General features: G+C 43.8%; 1 protein-coding gene across 2 annotated transcripts in view; it reads right to left on the bottom strand.

Moving 5' to 3' along the window:
- Nucleotides 1-15849, bottom strand: part of LOC143940234 (dehydrogenase/reductase SDR family member 4-like) — a 205517-nt gene that overhangs the window by 22105 nt on the left and 167563 nt on the right. For both annotated transcript variants that reach the window (XM_077461406.1, XM_077461405.1), the window contains exons 7-8: nucleotides 11747-11881; nucleotides 7045-7097 (exon numbers count right to left, since the gene is read on the bottom strand). In XM_077461406.1, coding sequence (XP_077317532.1) covers nucleotides 7045-7097; nucleotides 11747-11881 — 188 coding nt within the window. The remainder of the gene's footprint in view (nucleotides 1-7044; nucleotides 7098-11746; nucleotides 11882-15849) is intronic.

Below are 15849 nucleotides of genomic sequence, written 5' to 3'. Positions count from 1 at the left end.
TCGCAGACGACATCCTCATTTTCACATCTAGTCCTGCTACTGACATCTTACACATTAGAAATATTTTCGACATCTTCAGGGTATGTTCAGGACTCCGCATCAACTATGCCAAAAGCGAAATTCTTCCTATTGGTACCCACCCTTCACCCCCTTGGACGCATCACTCTCTATTCCAGGTGGCTCCGACACATATAACTTACTTGGGAATAAAGATAGGGAAACTGCCCTCCTCCCTTTACCACCTTAACTTCCCCCCTCTTTTCACTAAACTTAATCAGGAGTTGTCTAACTGGATGGATCTCCCCCTGTCGCTCATGGGAAGGTGCCACCTTGTCAAAATGATTGGCTTTGCCAGACTGCTGTACCCTCTGCAAACTATTCCCTTATTGCTAAAACAAAGATGTTTCGGCCCTTAACTTGCAAATCTCCAAATTCTTATGACAAAGCAAAAAGCCCCGTAGAGCATTCAAGAAACTGCACCTTCCTAGGAGTGAAGGGGGTATTAGCTTACCTCATATTAGAATGTATAACCTTTCTTGTCTGCTTAGGACCAGTCTGGATTAGATATCCCAACAATCACATCACTCGAACTTTGCTCTTGAATCTGCCATGGCTCACCCTTATTCTTTAGTAGCCCTCCTCCATTGCAAGTGGAAAGCTGTCCCTCCCCCGCTTCAACACAACCTTCTGCTGCGGGACACAGCACTGGACTGGAGAGAGGTCAGAAAAATCCTCAAGCTCCCGGCTTTCATTTACTCCCATCTGCCGATCCAAGGTAATCCTGCATTCCTTCCTGGTCTCCACTACAAATCCTACGAATTATGGGAGCAACACGGCCTCTCCAAATTTTCCACACTTTGTGATTCCTCATCTGGGAAACCACTGCCCTTCTCAACCATGTCATCTCTGTTCTCCCTACCTGCCTCCCGCACTTTCTACTATAAACAAGGCCTCAGCTTCCTCTCCAGCACATGCAAAGCGGAATCTCAGATTCAAATCAAGCTTCCTGGACCGTCTGCTTCAAATTGGCCAATACTCCATTTGGGATATATACAAACCTCTCCTATGGGACTTCTCTCCACCGCTCTTTTCTTCTGTGGCCAACTGGCGCAAAGACTTCCCAGACCCTGACTTAGTCGAAAAACTCCTCCATGGCCTCCGGGAGGTCCTCCGCCTCACACCAAATGAAACCTGGAGAGAAACCCAGCTAAAAATAGCTCACCGGGCATATGTCCCTTTCCTCTCCTCCAAATCCAGCGCAGATGGAACCCTCTGCCCACTATGCTCGGCTCCTAGACCCTCACTATTACACCGATTTTGGTCATGTTCCTTCATCTCCTCTTTCTGGGAGCAGGTTATAACTTTCATTTAAGAGATCACCTTATTGAAATTGCCCAAGGACCCCCTCCTACTGATCTTTGGCTACTGGGACCCCATTCTGCTACCCTGGTCTCTATTCTCAAAGGCCTCTACCCCTACAAGATCGGCCGTCCATCCTCCCTCCAGAGATTGGATCCTGACTTGCCTACTCATCGCTAGATGTTTATCCTCAGGAACTAGATTTCTCCTCAAAGCCCGGCCATCTCCCAGCTCAAGCAAGAAACTCTTACCCTCCTATACAGAGAAAGTCTCCTCACTGACTTTAAAGATCCCAAATCCAGATCTCGCTTTTTTTCTCCGATGGCAAGCTTTCATTTCCTCAGCCCTCTCTTCGGATGACCAACAAGCTATACTTACTCTCTCCTTCTCCTTTGATGAGCCGATCCCTGAGAAATAGAAACCCTACATATTTCCCTCTACCCATCATTGTCTCTGGTTGTCGTTTCAGTACTCATTGCATATCTTCAGGACTACTTCATCAGGTCTTTTTCAATTGACAGCCCCCCCCCCCCCTTCCTTCCCTGTTCTTCCCAGTTGTAACCTCTTCCATCATATCAACCATTTCCTGCTTTTCAGTGGTTAATACACATATCCATCCAGTTTTCTTTGTATTATTAATTTTCCTAACTTCTGTATTCTAGTATTTGATTTTTTTTTCACAAGAAAACTACCATAGTCTCACTAAATGGGACCTCTTGTGCTACACAGGCTGTTCATTCCCCTATGTTGTCAGCTGTTCTGGCTCGTTCACCTGTCATGCTAATTGTCATTATGTGCTCTGCTCAGATGATACCCACTGTTCTTTCCTCTGTCTCATTTATTCCACTGCTGTACTGCCCGGAAAATGACTCATGGTAACCTGTACAAATGTCTTTTGTTTATTTCCTCAATAAAAACAACATGTTGAAAAAAAAAAACATGCTGTCTGGTTGTACAGTGTGGAAAATGTATGTAAATCACAAGACATGCTGCAGACATTTCCAAATCCTTTGGCAGTAAAATAGTAAATATGTGTAATTGATCTCCTGTTAAAGCGGGAGTTACGCCCTTTTTTTTAAAAAAAAGTCATCAGCTACAAATACTGCAGCTGCTGACTTTTAAAATAAGGACACTTACCTGCCCAGCGCGCCCGCGATGTTGGCACCCGAAGCCGATCCATCGTCTCTCGGGTGCTGCCGCCGTCACCTTGCGGCTTCACTTCCCGGCTCCCTACTGCGCATGCGCGAGTCGCGCTGCGCAATAAGGATGGTCCCCGCTGTCTCTGGGATCCGTGTGTTTCCCGCAGGAAGTGGCGTAAATATCCACAGATTCTGCGGATATCTATGCCGGAAGTGGGTGCAAATACCTGTACTGTACAGGTATCTGCACCCCCTCCCCCTGAAAGGTGCCAATTGTTGCGCCGGAGGGGGGGAGGGTTCCAATGAGCGGAAGTTCCACTTTAGGGTGGAACTCCGCTTTAAGTCCTTTGTGATTGAAGAACAAGCCCCAGCTACATACCCATATATTATCAGGTTGATGGGGTTATACTAGGATGATGCCAGCAGCTATAGGCATTACCCTGGCAACTTTTTTCAGCTGCTAATGGGCTTCAATGTAAAAGTGATCCTAGCGGCTATTTAGTCGCTGAATCGCTTTTACAGGTGGTGGGAGGGATCCCTTCTTCCGTCTTCCGCAGCTCTCCCATTGGTTCCGCTAACTGACCATAGTGATGACAGAGAAATGGAACATCCCCGATCATCTTTATTGTCAAAGAAACCAGAAGACATACCGTATTTATCGGCATATAACATGCGCCAGTGTATAACACGGAAAGGACTAGCTCTTGGCCATTCTCTGCTATTTTCAGCCACACTCGGCTGTTCTCGGCGGCTTTCCGAAAGCTGCCGAGAATGGCCGAGTGCAGCCGAAAATAGCCAAAAGCTGCCGAGAAGCTCACAAACGGCAGGGGGTCGGCGAATAACATGCACCCACGACGTTCCCCTGATTTTAAGGGGAAAAAGTGTGTGTTATACGCCGATAAATACGGTAGTTTTCTAGCAACAAAAAAAATGCTGATTTTACATATATGTCAGAAGTTTCAGAATAGGCATGGTGGTGAAGCGGTCAAAGAATAAAAGCAACACGTTTGCAATAATTTTAGGATTTGAGTTTTTGTGAGTGTTATAGATTTAAAAGGGGTTGTAAAGTTTCAGGTTTGTTTAAAAAAAAAACAAAAAAAAAAACATACATTTCATACTGCAATCACCTGGCCCTGATCCTCCTCTTCTGGGGTCTCTCTGCAGCTCTCCAGGCTCCTCCTCTTTTTGAGTGTCCTGTCGGAGAAGTGATCTCCGATGGGACACCCACGCGGGCACGTGTCCTACTGCTGCATCTGTTGACACAGACATCAGGACTTGGCTCTGCCCCCTGGCACCCACGTCATTGAATTTGATTGACGGCGGCGGGAGCCAATGGCTTCACTGCTATCAATGTATCCAATCAGAACAGGAGACACTGGCTGGAGCTGGTGTGCTCATTTTTCGTTGTGGGAATTACAGGGCTCAGGGGGGTATTAGGGGGGCTCAGGGGCACTGCTGCAGTAAAGAAGGTTTTTCGCATTAATGCATAGAATGCATTAAGGTGAAAAATGCAGAGGGTTTAAATTGCTATTATTAGAGAGAGAATTTAGAAACACTATATAATGCTGGCAGGGAACATTGACAATAATGAGATTTCCTCAAAGTTATTCTGAAATACTGCAAGAATCACAATCTGCATGTAAAGTAGATTAAAGTTAATATGGCCACCCTGTGTCTGCTTTAAATAGTAAATTAAATGGAGTAAAAACATCTCTCTGATGCCGATTGGCTTACATATGCCAAAAATGATAATATTTCATGGTGAGAGCACATTTTTGTCTTTAATACATTATCCCTTAACTATGTCAAGAAGCAAAATTATACAGACTAAAAGGAACAAATAGCTAATATTTGGCATGGGTTCCCTGGACATAGGGGGTTATTTACGAAAGGCAAATCCACATTGCACTACAAGTGCACTGCAAGTAAGGAAGTGCAGTCGCTGTAGATCTGAGGGGGACATGCAAGGAAAATAAAAAACAGCATTTTAGCTTGCACATGATTGGATGATAAAATCAGCAGAGCTTCCCTTCATTTCAGATCTTCCCTTCAGATTTACAGGGACTGCACATCCAAGTGCACTTGTAGTGCAAAGTGGATTTGCCTTTCATAAATAACCTCCATAGCGTTTTGAAGCATTATGTGTGCTGTCGTCAAAATCTTAAAGGGGTCGTAAAGGCAAATGTTTTTTCACCTTAATGCATTCTATGCATTAAGGTGAAAAAACATCTGACAGTGCCTGTGCCCCCAGCTCCCCCGTTTTACTTACCTCACCCCTCGAATGTCCCGCTCTCGTCCCCCGACGTCCTTTCCACCGTTCAGCCTGGCCGCTGATTGGCTGGAGTGGATGGATGGAAAGCAGCACAGCCATTGGCTCGCGCTGCTGTCAATCGCATCCACTGACACGGAGCACCAGGGGGCGGGGCCGTGTGATACAGCGAGCGGCTATACCCGCCGGCTGTATCACGGAAGCGCGCCCGCAGGTGCTTCTCACCATGCGAGGGAGCTTGCATGAACGTGAGAAGCATCTGAGGGAGGAAGCAGAGACAGCCGCCGAGGGACCCCAGAAGACCAGGTTCAGGGTCACTCTGTGCAAAACGAGCTGCACAGTGGAGATAAGTATAACATGTTTGTTATTTAAAAAAAAAAAAAAAAAAAAAAATCACTTTACAATCCCTTTAAGGGTCCCATTTTTCTTGCCCCTAGCTTGGAGGGGGAGCTATATCAGGTGAGACATCTCAAAATTGGAGATTCATTGAATATATGACCTCAAAACATTCCCCCCCTTTTGGGGTGAACATAGAGTGGGATGTGAGCTATTTCATAAATAATAGTTAATATTATCAAATGTATTTTTATATTATTGTTTTTTATGACCATCAATTGCCTCTTTCTTGTAATATAATTATTTTCATATTTTATTGTACTTATCATTTTTGTACTCTGGATGTGTTTGATACAGTTAATATTATTAAGATGTAATTATACATAAGATGGCACTATATTAGACAAGTGATTATAAAAGTTCTTAAGGAGTTTGCTTTCCGGGAACTGGAGGTTGGCTGGTTACATGGAGGGTGCCCCCCTCCGCCTCTGGTATCCGGAACAAATTTTGTTTTTTATTTTAATATATGTTCTGTTTTCCTTGGTCCTAGCTTTTTCGGCTTCTGGGTGTTGGAGCGCATTGGTTGTTATTACTGATACCAGAAGCATAGTCGAGGAACAAGCTAAGGTTCGAGGGGTAGCAATAATGGACAGCAGCAGGGAAGACAAGAGTGAGATAGTGACTGAAGAGAGCACAATAATCTGGCAAACAGGAAGTGCAGAGACATGGTGTCAGGGCTGGATTAGCCCTTCCTTCTCTGGGCTGGCTGCTCAGATGTGGGCCGATTGCCAGCTCTCATCTCTCTCCACAGTTACCCAGCTGTTCCTGATCCTGCTCGTCTGACCTACCTACTTAAAGCTGTCCAGCTCACTTCATCTCTGCTTTTGCCTTGGTTACAATCACAAGAAACCATCTCCTGTGTTCCTGTTTAAAGACTGGCTTGCCGACAGCCCTTCTGGCTCCTTATCCTGCTTGCTGTTCCTCCACTTGGATCCCTGACTTCTGGCCTGGCTGATTACCCGATCTGGTTATTGAACTCGGGCCTGGCTGACTACTTGATCCGGTTACTGGACTCTGGCTATGCTTTGACTACGTTTACTCTCTTTACCTTTTTATTTTTTATTAATAAACAAGTGTGATTTTATTGTACTTCTGTCTCGGTCTGGTTCATGGTTTCTGACACATGGCTTAAATTAGGAAGTTCATAGGAGGAGGAAAGAGTTCAAGGTTTAAGACAAACAATGTTCAAGGCAGGATCATCAAAGGAATTGTTCAGGGCACTATCCAGCATTCCAGGTGGCTCAACTAGAAGGGACATTGCCTAATACAGCAGAGATCCTGTGTTCAAATCCAGTCCCAAATTAATGGGGGAGTGAATAGAAGTCAACTATAAGGCATTTTGTGACCACTCTATAATTTGAGGGTCTACTTTATCTGGTAAGCTGCTTGGTTTTATCACAGTGGTGCTGAGTGCAGTCACTTTCACACTGCAGCTGATGTTGGGACTTCTTAAATATTATGCCCCGTACACACAATCAGATTTTCTGACAACAAATGTTGGGTGTGAGCTTGTTGGCAGAAAGTCAGACCATGTGTATTGGCTAGCAGATTCTCAAATTTTCCACGAACAAATTTTTGTTGTCGGACTTTCCGATCATGTGTACACAAGTCTCCCACACAAAAGTCCACGCATGCTCGGAATCAAGTATGAGCCGGAAGCACTCGGTCTTGTAAAACTAGTGTTCGTAATTAGCAATCATATACGTCTTGTATGTCACTACGTTCGGAATTGTTGGCCAACATTTGTCTGACCGTGTGTATGCAAGACAAGTTAGAGCCAACAACCTTCGAACAAAAATCCATGGATTTGTTGTCGGAAAGTCTGATTGTGTATACGGGGCATTAGACATTATTTAGTTATTATATAAAAATTATACATACCTGTGAATCCCAAGAGGAATCAGTTTTGACTCTATTTCTGGAGTCCTTAGTATCTGAAAATGTTAAGCAGCTGTTTAGTAAAAGTAATCCTTTCACATGTTGCTTGTATAAAAAGGTAACTATCATTAGATATCATTAACCACTTAAGGAGAGGGCCTTTTTCTGACATTTGTTGTTTACAAATCAAAATTATTATTTTTTGCTAGAAAATTACTTAGCTGTCCCAAACATTATATATCTCGCTCAGATGTTCATGGCAATTCCTCACATGTGTAGTGCAAACACCCGTGTGCATAGATGGACGTGACATATGTATGCATTCACTACTGCACGTGGAGACAGGGGCAATTAAAAAAAATATATATATATATATTTTTTTTCATTATTCGTTTCAATATTTTTTATTGAGTTTTCAAAGTTTTAACAAACAAATATTAGTTGCACACAGTGCGCAAAGCCAAGTTTCGGTTCGTTACCATATTGCATAGTTATAAAAGTAGGTTAAAGCACCTTAAAGGGACATCGGTCCCGAAACGGAAGAGGCAATTATGCCTCATAATTGCCATCTGAAAGTGCCCACAAGTGCCACCTATCAATGCCCACAAGTGCCACCTACCAATGCCCACCAGTGGTGCCAATCAGTGGCACCTAGAAGTGCTGCCCATCACTGTAACTGATCAGTGCCCATCACTGCCACCCATCAGTGCCCATCACTGCCACCACATCAGCATACATAAAAGACGGACAAAAATTACCCATTTTAAAATTTTATAACAAAATAAAAAAAGATATACTTTTTTTTAACAAAAAATAAAAAAAATCGCACAGGTGATCAAATACCACCAAAAGAAAGCTCTATTTGGGGGAAAAAAATTATAAAAATGTAATTTGTTGTATGACCGCGCAATTGTCATTCAAAGTGCATCAGCGCTGAAAGCTGAAAATTGGTCTGGATAGGAGGGGGGTTTAAGTGCCCAGTAAGCAAGTGGTTAATGGCTGTGTGTTAAGTTATTTTGAGGGGACAGCAAATTTGCACTGTTATACAAGCTGTACACTCACTACTTTACATTGTAGCAAAGTGTAATTTCTTCAGTGTTGTCATATAAAAAGATATAATTAAACATTTACAAAAATGTGAAGGGTGTACTCACTTTTGTGAGATACTGTATATTCTTCTACATAATTTTGGTAGAAAAAAACCCGCAACAAGCGTATATTGATTGGGTTGCGCAAATGTTATAGCGTCTACAAAATAGGGGCTATATTTATGGAATTTTTATCATTTTTTTTTGCTAGTAATGGCAGCGATCTGCAATTTTTAGTTGGACTGCGACATTGCAGTGGACAGACCAGAAACTTTTGACACATTCATGGGACCATTGACATTTATACAGCGATCAATGCTATAAAAATGCACTGATTACTGTGCAAATGTCACTGACAAAGAAGGGTTAACACTAGGGGGCATTCAATGAGTTAAATGTATTCCCTCGTGTGTGTTTCTAACTGTGGGGGGGATGTGACTGACTAGAGGAGGAGCCAAATCGCTGTTCCTAACAAGTAGGAACAGATGATCTGTCTCTCCTCTCCTGACAGAATTGTGACGTTTGTGTGTGTACACACATATACACACACACACACACACACACACCCCGCTCTGGCTCTCGTGCCCGCGATCGCACGTGGCTAGCAAATACATCACGTAGGATGCACCCGCTGTGATGTTATAGCTGTTTAAATGGCCCACGTACAGCTACAGCATTTTGCACAGGAGAGCACCACCTGCTGCAGTAGAATGACGTGTCTGGTCAGCTAGTGGTTAAAAGCAAAAGATTTATATATATATATATATTTTTTTTTTTTTTCCTTAAAGCAAAAAAATAACATGTTTACATAGCCCAAGAAATGGAAGTGACATCATGACGATGCTCTGGTCCTCCAAGGGCATAGAGATGAGCGGTGGCCATCTTACCATCACTTATCTCTATGGCAATTCACTGCCGGAGCCAGATAGCTCCCAGGTTCAGTGATCGGTAACGTAAGTCTGGGGAGGATTGAATTGGTAAAGTCTACTCATAGTAGGTTGACCTGGCCCATCCTTCCCTGTTTTCAGAAAGAGGATAAAAGGGCTGGCTCAAGTGCAAATTGTAAACTGGAAATCTAGTGAACTGCATGTCATTTTCAGTGAGACAACTTCCTCCGCAATAATGTATGACATCCAATCAGATTTTAGTTTTTGAGACCAGTCAAGTACAAGATAGATGTGAGTGGCTTATATCACAATTACATCTTTTATTGACTACGCCCAATAATGGTTTTAGAAACAATTTTAAATGAATATATGAAAACTTTGCACTAGAGTCTGCATTGCACCTAAGCCTTGTCATGATTCAACATTTAGTGCCTGGTAATTATTAATAAAAAAAGAGTAAGCATAACACCAAACTTATATAAACAAAATTCAGCAAAGCCCTGGAGCCACACTCCACTTCCAAAGGGGTAAATCAACTTTATTGGCTAGCACAAGCACACCCTCCACCCAGGATCTTCCCTCTAACATGGTTCACCCCATACTGGCGCTTACCCTTTTGGGAATGGATTTGATATCTCCTGGTTGTGTTTCCTATATATGTGCTCTGTTATGGTAGCTATCCATCACTGAGATTTATTTCCAAATTTTGGGAGGATGGATTCACTGGCAGATGGGAAAACAGGTGGGGACCTCTTGGGGATGGTACCTAGGATCCCCAGGAGGCCTTCTGTCCTTGCCAATAGAAGCTGGCCTTGTCACTTCAATGACACCCTATGTTCTTTATCTTGATACATGCATTAATGGACAATATATTCAGTTTTGTTCACTATGATGCTCGCTGGAATTTATACCTTTACTGTGATTCCTTAAACTGCTGAAGACTTCTGGATATTGTTTATCCCATAATGTAACCTGGGATGTATGTTACTTAATATTTTTTGTGTGCTTCATATAATAAAAATAGATTTGAAAGAAACACACAATAAAAACTCACTCATATACAAAACACAAACACACACCTACAAAACACAAAAACAAACAAATGAAACAAAGACTGACACATAAAACACACACAAACACACACAAGTTCTCTCACATGTTGCTCCACCAACTCATCACTCTGCCTTAAAAAATGGATCCTGCAAGGTCCCAAAATGTTGGCCTGTAATACCTGTTATTTTATGTGAATAAACTCTACCAAGGTGTGTTGGAAAAGGTCTCTATTTTAGACTAATTGTATGGTGGCACCCTCCACCAATTCACTCAATACACAAACTGTAGGTAAGCCTAGCCTACGCATACACATGGGCGGACTGTATGTCGTACTTAGTCCGTCGAAACACATTTCAGCGGGCAGTCCGCTCGTGTGTGGGCTTCAGCGGACTTTTTCAGCGTGCAGTCTGGCGTACTAAGTATTTCGGATTTTTCGAAATTCTGTCCGTCGTACTTTGGTTTCAGCGGACAATCCGCTCGTCAGTAGGCTAGTTCGACGGACTAAGAATGGCGCATGCTCAGAAAGGATTTACACGGCGGAAGGGTGCTTTGCTGTGTATTGGACTTCCTATTTCTAGTCCCGTCGTACGTGCTGTACACGTCATTGCGCAAGCTTTCGACGGACTGTTTGTGCATCCGTGTGTGGTCAAGTCCGTTCAGTCGAAAGTATGACAGACTGTCCGTCGGATTGTATGACGGACTAAGTACCCCTTACAGTCCGCCCGTGTGTACGTGGCATTACACTTGTGAAGTTTGGGAACGCGTGCATAATTGCACATGTTCCTAAATTGCAGGCAAAGCATATTGCTGTTTAGCAGATGAGCAGGGGTGCCATTCATTTTTAGTTGCACCCTCACAAATCAGAAAATGTGGTGCATTTTCTTGTATGCAAAACCACATGGTGCCACAGGACAATGCGGTTCCGTATGGCTGCATTTTTGAAAAAAGGGGCTGGGACTTTTTCCCCACATTTTCCACAATTGAAATGAATGGGCTGGTGGGCCCGTGCAAATGCGCCACATGACCTGCTTGAGGGTGACGCAAGCCATAAGGTGCGTGACGGATACTATACAACTTCTTTGTTCCAGAAACCAACTCTGCTATTGCTTGTCTGGCCATTTTGAATGAGCTCTTCCGTTCCTCAAATCAGCAGCCTCTCCCTACTGCAGGAACCTCTGCTATTGCCTGTACTTAATCTGTTTGCTGTGTGTGCTGCTGCCTGGATGGAAGATGCACAGATGCAGAACTATTGAATAAGGTCTTCCAGGACAGGACAAACATCTCACTCTTCTGTTTAACACCAGGCCTGCCTTTGCCTCTGGCCCCATAGTGGCCACATGGGCGATATGACAGTACCTGTCCTATTAATGCTCTTTGATTAAGCCCCAGTAAGAGGTGAAATATGTTAGGTGAGGATTCTGGGTGGAATGTCTGTGCTTATGCTGAACAAAAAGTTATTTTTACCCTTTGTAAGAGGTGTGCAACTTCAGAGTTTTGCTGAATTGTGTGTGGAAGAAACAGACACCAGAGAAATGAGCACCTATGAGCTGCGAAAGGCTTAATATTTCCTGAGTAACATCCTTAAACATGTATTAATTGCTCTTTCCCCGTTATCCCAAATTGGTTTATCCAGTGTATGAATTATAACATTATTACCATTAAATATTTTGGACTTACCACTTTGCTGAAACTGGTATTGATTAAACCCAGTGCCAGGCTATTTACTCTGATGTTCATGAAACGCAAAGCTTGAGCCAACATATTGGTTAATCCAAGTACCGATGTCTTAGTTATTGAATATGGACCAATATGCTAGAAAATAAATATTACATATTAGGTATGGATATAGATATAGATATAGAGAGAGAGAGAGAGAGAGAGAGAATCTACACATTGTAACTAATTACAGTGTTTGGTCTTCAGACCTTAAGACTTTAAGCCGTCTTTCACACAGGTGGCCAGGAAATGGTAAAAACAGGTAAGCGGAGTCAGGGTTTTTCCACACACTGACCAACCATCTAAAATGAAACCAGGGGAAGCTGTTCACATGGCACGAGGCAATGCTTTTTGTTCCAAGTTCAGAAACTTTAATGTGGCTTGCGGGGTTGACAGATGACACCACCTATCAAACTCAACCATTCAAGTTAATTGGCTGTGCCACAAGTGCTTGGCTTGCATTTACAGCACATTGGCACCATTATAAAATGTCATTTGGTCAAAAAACAAAACAAAAAAAACAGGCATTCGGGAGGCTGCATGCCCGACAGTGGCTGCTTAGCCGCACTATGAAAAGCAATCAACTGGAAAACTTTTCACAGCATGGGCTAGTTTCACTGCGATTTTTACAAACTGCCATACTTGCTTTAAAAGAGTTACTTGATATGATGAATTCAGCATTGTACTATATTTGTGAAACAATAGGAGAACAAAACGTAAAACTTTTACATTTCAACCACGTGCTTAGTTAATCAGCAATCGCTTTACCATTATTTATTTTACCCAAATGATTCAACAAGCAATGCTTTCCCTGGTGGTATTGCCGTTCAAAACTATTTTTCTGTGTACATAAAAATAAAATAGTAAAAAAAAAGGTTTCATCAGTTATATTTTAAAAACTGCTGGTGTAACTGTATATACAAAGTACACAAAGTTCTGATAGGCATTCTGGGATTATTAATCAAAGTCCTGGCAGGGATTCAGCAGGTGCTGTTGGAAGCCCTGGCAGGGGTTCTGGGAATCCTGGAAGGAGTTCTGAAAGTCTTAACAAGAATTCTGCAATTCCTGGATGGGATTCTGAGAATATAGTAACACATAGCCAAATGGGGAGGGGGTCCACATGTAGGCAGCTGTAGTGCAGGGCAGCCTAGCTGGCTGCAAGAGGAAGTGGGTTAGCAAGTGTATATACCCCTTTTCAGCCGATTTGATATGTTTATGTGTACATATTTTCAGAGCTATTTGGCAGGAGATTTGGTCGGCCATTTTTAGGTGGATATCCTATATAGGAAAGCCCAGGCACGTTGAGAGGATAACACGTATGTGTATAAACAGGGAGAGAGCTCTCGCTGTGAGGGAGAGTTAGGAGAAGGTAGGGAGAGTGTCCCAGCCTGTGAGGGATAGCTCAGGGTTCCTACAAAGTCCTGTATCAGCAATCCTTGTCGGATGAAAGACTCCCCATTGTGGATAATAAAACCAGTGTCATCGCTGTGAGGGAGGGAAAAAGTGTATCAGATGCCTATATCCATCTGCTGAAGGAATACCATTGTTGCCGGGTAACATGTGTGAATATCAGCCTCTACCGATACGCATGGTGTGCTTGGCTTTATACTGTGTCAGTCAGTGGTAAGTGCCTAAAGTGCTGATGAATACAACTACCGCTTAAATCCGAAGTGACTGTGTTGTGTATCTGTGCCTCCATGCTTGGAGTGAAACTACTTGCATTACTGCTGTAAAGGCTCTTTCTTGTTGATCATACATCATGGGACACAGGAGCTCATTACATAGTGGGTTATATAGTCACCTCTGGTGATTGGACACTGGTTAACCCCAATTAAGGAGAATTCCTCCCCTATATAACCCCTCCCATATGGGAGGCACCTCAGTTTTTTTGCCAGTGTCTATGGTGGTTGGTCACGTAAAACATGTGCTATGAAGAAAGCTCTGTGCAGGTCCCTGTGGGGGCCTAAGGGCTACAACAAACTGGATCCATGGTACCCGGCCTCGTCAGCCGAAGAAACGAGGTTTGGCCTGTAAGTCCTCTCCTGTTGGAAGACTGGGCTCTGGGAAAACCAGGCTTGGTGTACTGTTTACACAGAGCGCACAAAAGTTTCTGGCATAGTCTTTTACAAGGTCCAGGTAGGAGGCTCTTCTGATAAAGAGCCCAAGATAAACCTGAAGGTTGGCTAACACTGCTCGCCGTGATGGGTGAAGGCTGGAATTGGTCTGTTTCAGCAATTCCTGCGGCGAGGACAGGTAAGGGAAGTTATTCCTATATATATAATTATATGATGGATTTCTTCATTGTGACTAGTTGTATGTCTTACCTGGTTTCCACCACTAGAGGGAGTAAGAGCAGCCTGATGCATACTTACATGCCTTTCAGTACATACGCTCAGTGAAGCCTGGTTCTCCAGAGGTCTCACGTCTCCACTGCAGTCCCTGCCACAACAAGGTAATACAGGGGTCCCTCGTAGTCTGGGGGTCCCACGCAGCTGTGATGAGACTCCTTTTCCCTCCCTGGATTCCAGTGGTCCTCGTGCACGTGCTCAGGCATGTGCACACCGCTGCACGCCAATTGAGGAGGGGGGTGTGGTTGTGAGCCGTGCACGTTGGTGTGCACGGCACTGTACTGCGCAGGCGCCAGGCGGCAGTTTTAAAAGCCCAGAGCGTCAGGGGACTGTAAGTGAGAGACACAGGAGCTGTGGGCAGTAAGCATCCCAGGTGATTGGATCCAGGCAAACCTTAGACACCTACTCAGCATCAGGTTGTGCAGTATTAAGCATATATATGTTATTGTGAGACTTTTAGCACAACAGTGATTGCACTTTGTACTAGTACCTCTGCTTTGTAGCTTAGGACTATGTCTCCTCGTAAGAGGGTCTCAGGGGGAGGTAACAAAGGCACTGGTAAATCACCGCCTAGGTCCAGGGGTTCTAAAAATGCCTGTAAGTTACCATCCCCCCCTGCAAGACTGGAGCCAGCCTCACAGGACGAGTCAGTGCCCCTGTCAGGTTTTGCAGCCTCTCCTAATGTCCCAGCCCCGGTATATGTCACTGAGGACTCCCTTAGGGCTACATTGGAGGGTTTTGAAGGGAGAAACATGGATTTTATTTCTGCTTCCCTGAAAAATAGCAGGAAAAGGGATAGATTCCCTCCCTCTGCTGAAATTCCTCTCTCAGATGATTCTTCTGACAATGAGGAGAGATCCCTATCTTGGGACAGGGATCTTGAGCAGTTGGAGGAATCAGAGGAAGATGAGAGAGTCCCCTCCTCCCAGGCGCTCAGAAAACAGGTGCAGTATTATACTGAATTGGTGCGTACCACATTCTGAATGCCTGCTGCTGAAGTCGCTACGTCCTCTGTTTCCTCCCTAGGAGTCAGGAAAATCCCACAGACTGCTTTTTCCTTCCCAATTCATCCCTTAATGGATAAATTGATGTATGAGGATTGGGGGCATCCCGATAAACCGTTTACTCCTCCTAAAAGGTTTTCTATGCATTATCCTCTGGAGGAAAGTTTCACCAAGAAATGGGGGGTCCCATCTGTCGATGCGGCTGTTTCTTGTGTGAATAAAAACCTGACCTGTCCGTTGGATAATGCTCAGGTATTTAAAGATCCAACTGATAAGAGGTTGGAAACATTATTAAAAGCCTCCTTTTCCATGACTGACACTGTAGTGCAACCTACAGTCGCAGCCGTGGGGTTGTGTCAGTTCCTCAAGGAACAGGTCAAGCGGATGCTTGGCTTCCTTCCCAGTGAGGAAGTGGAGAATTATGCAGAAATACCTCAAATTCTGTGTTTCATGATTGATGCGATTTTGGATTCTGTCCAACAAGCATCTTGTTTATCTCTCCTGTTAGTACAGATGCGAAGGGCCCTATGGCTAAAGAATTGGGCAGCTGAGCTATCGTGCAAGAAGCATTTGATTGGGTTCCCGTTTAAAGGGGAACGTCTGTTTGGAGAAGAATTTGACAATTTCGTCCAAAAAATTTCAGGGGGTAAATCTACTCTCCTTCCAGTCAAAAAGAGCAAACGTCCATCATTTAGGCGTTCTCTCTCCCCCG

Source organism: Lithobates pipiens, unplaced genomic scaffold (assembly GCF_037356315.1).
Source record: "Lithobates pipiens isolate NorthernLeopardFrog02 unplaced genomic scaffold, aLitPip1_a1.2 Scaffold_3, whole genome shotgun sequence".
NCBI lineage: Eukaryota > Metazoa > Chordata > Amphibia > Anura > Ranidae > Lithobates > Lithobates pipiens.
The sequence above is the reverse complement of the archived record's forward strand: the minus strand, read 5'-3'. Positions and strand labels throughout refer to the sequence as shown.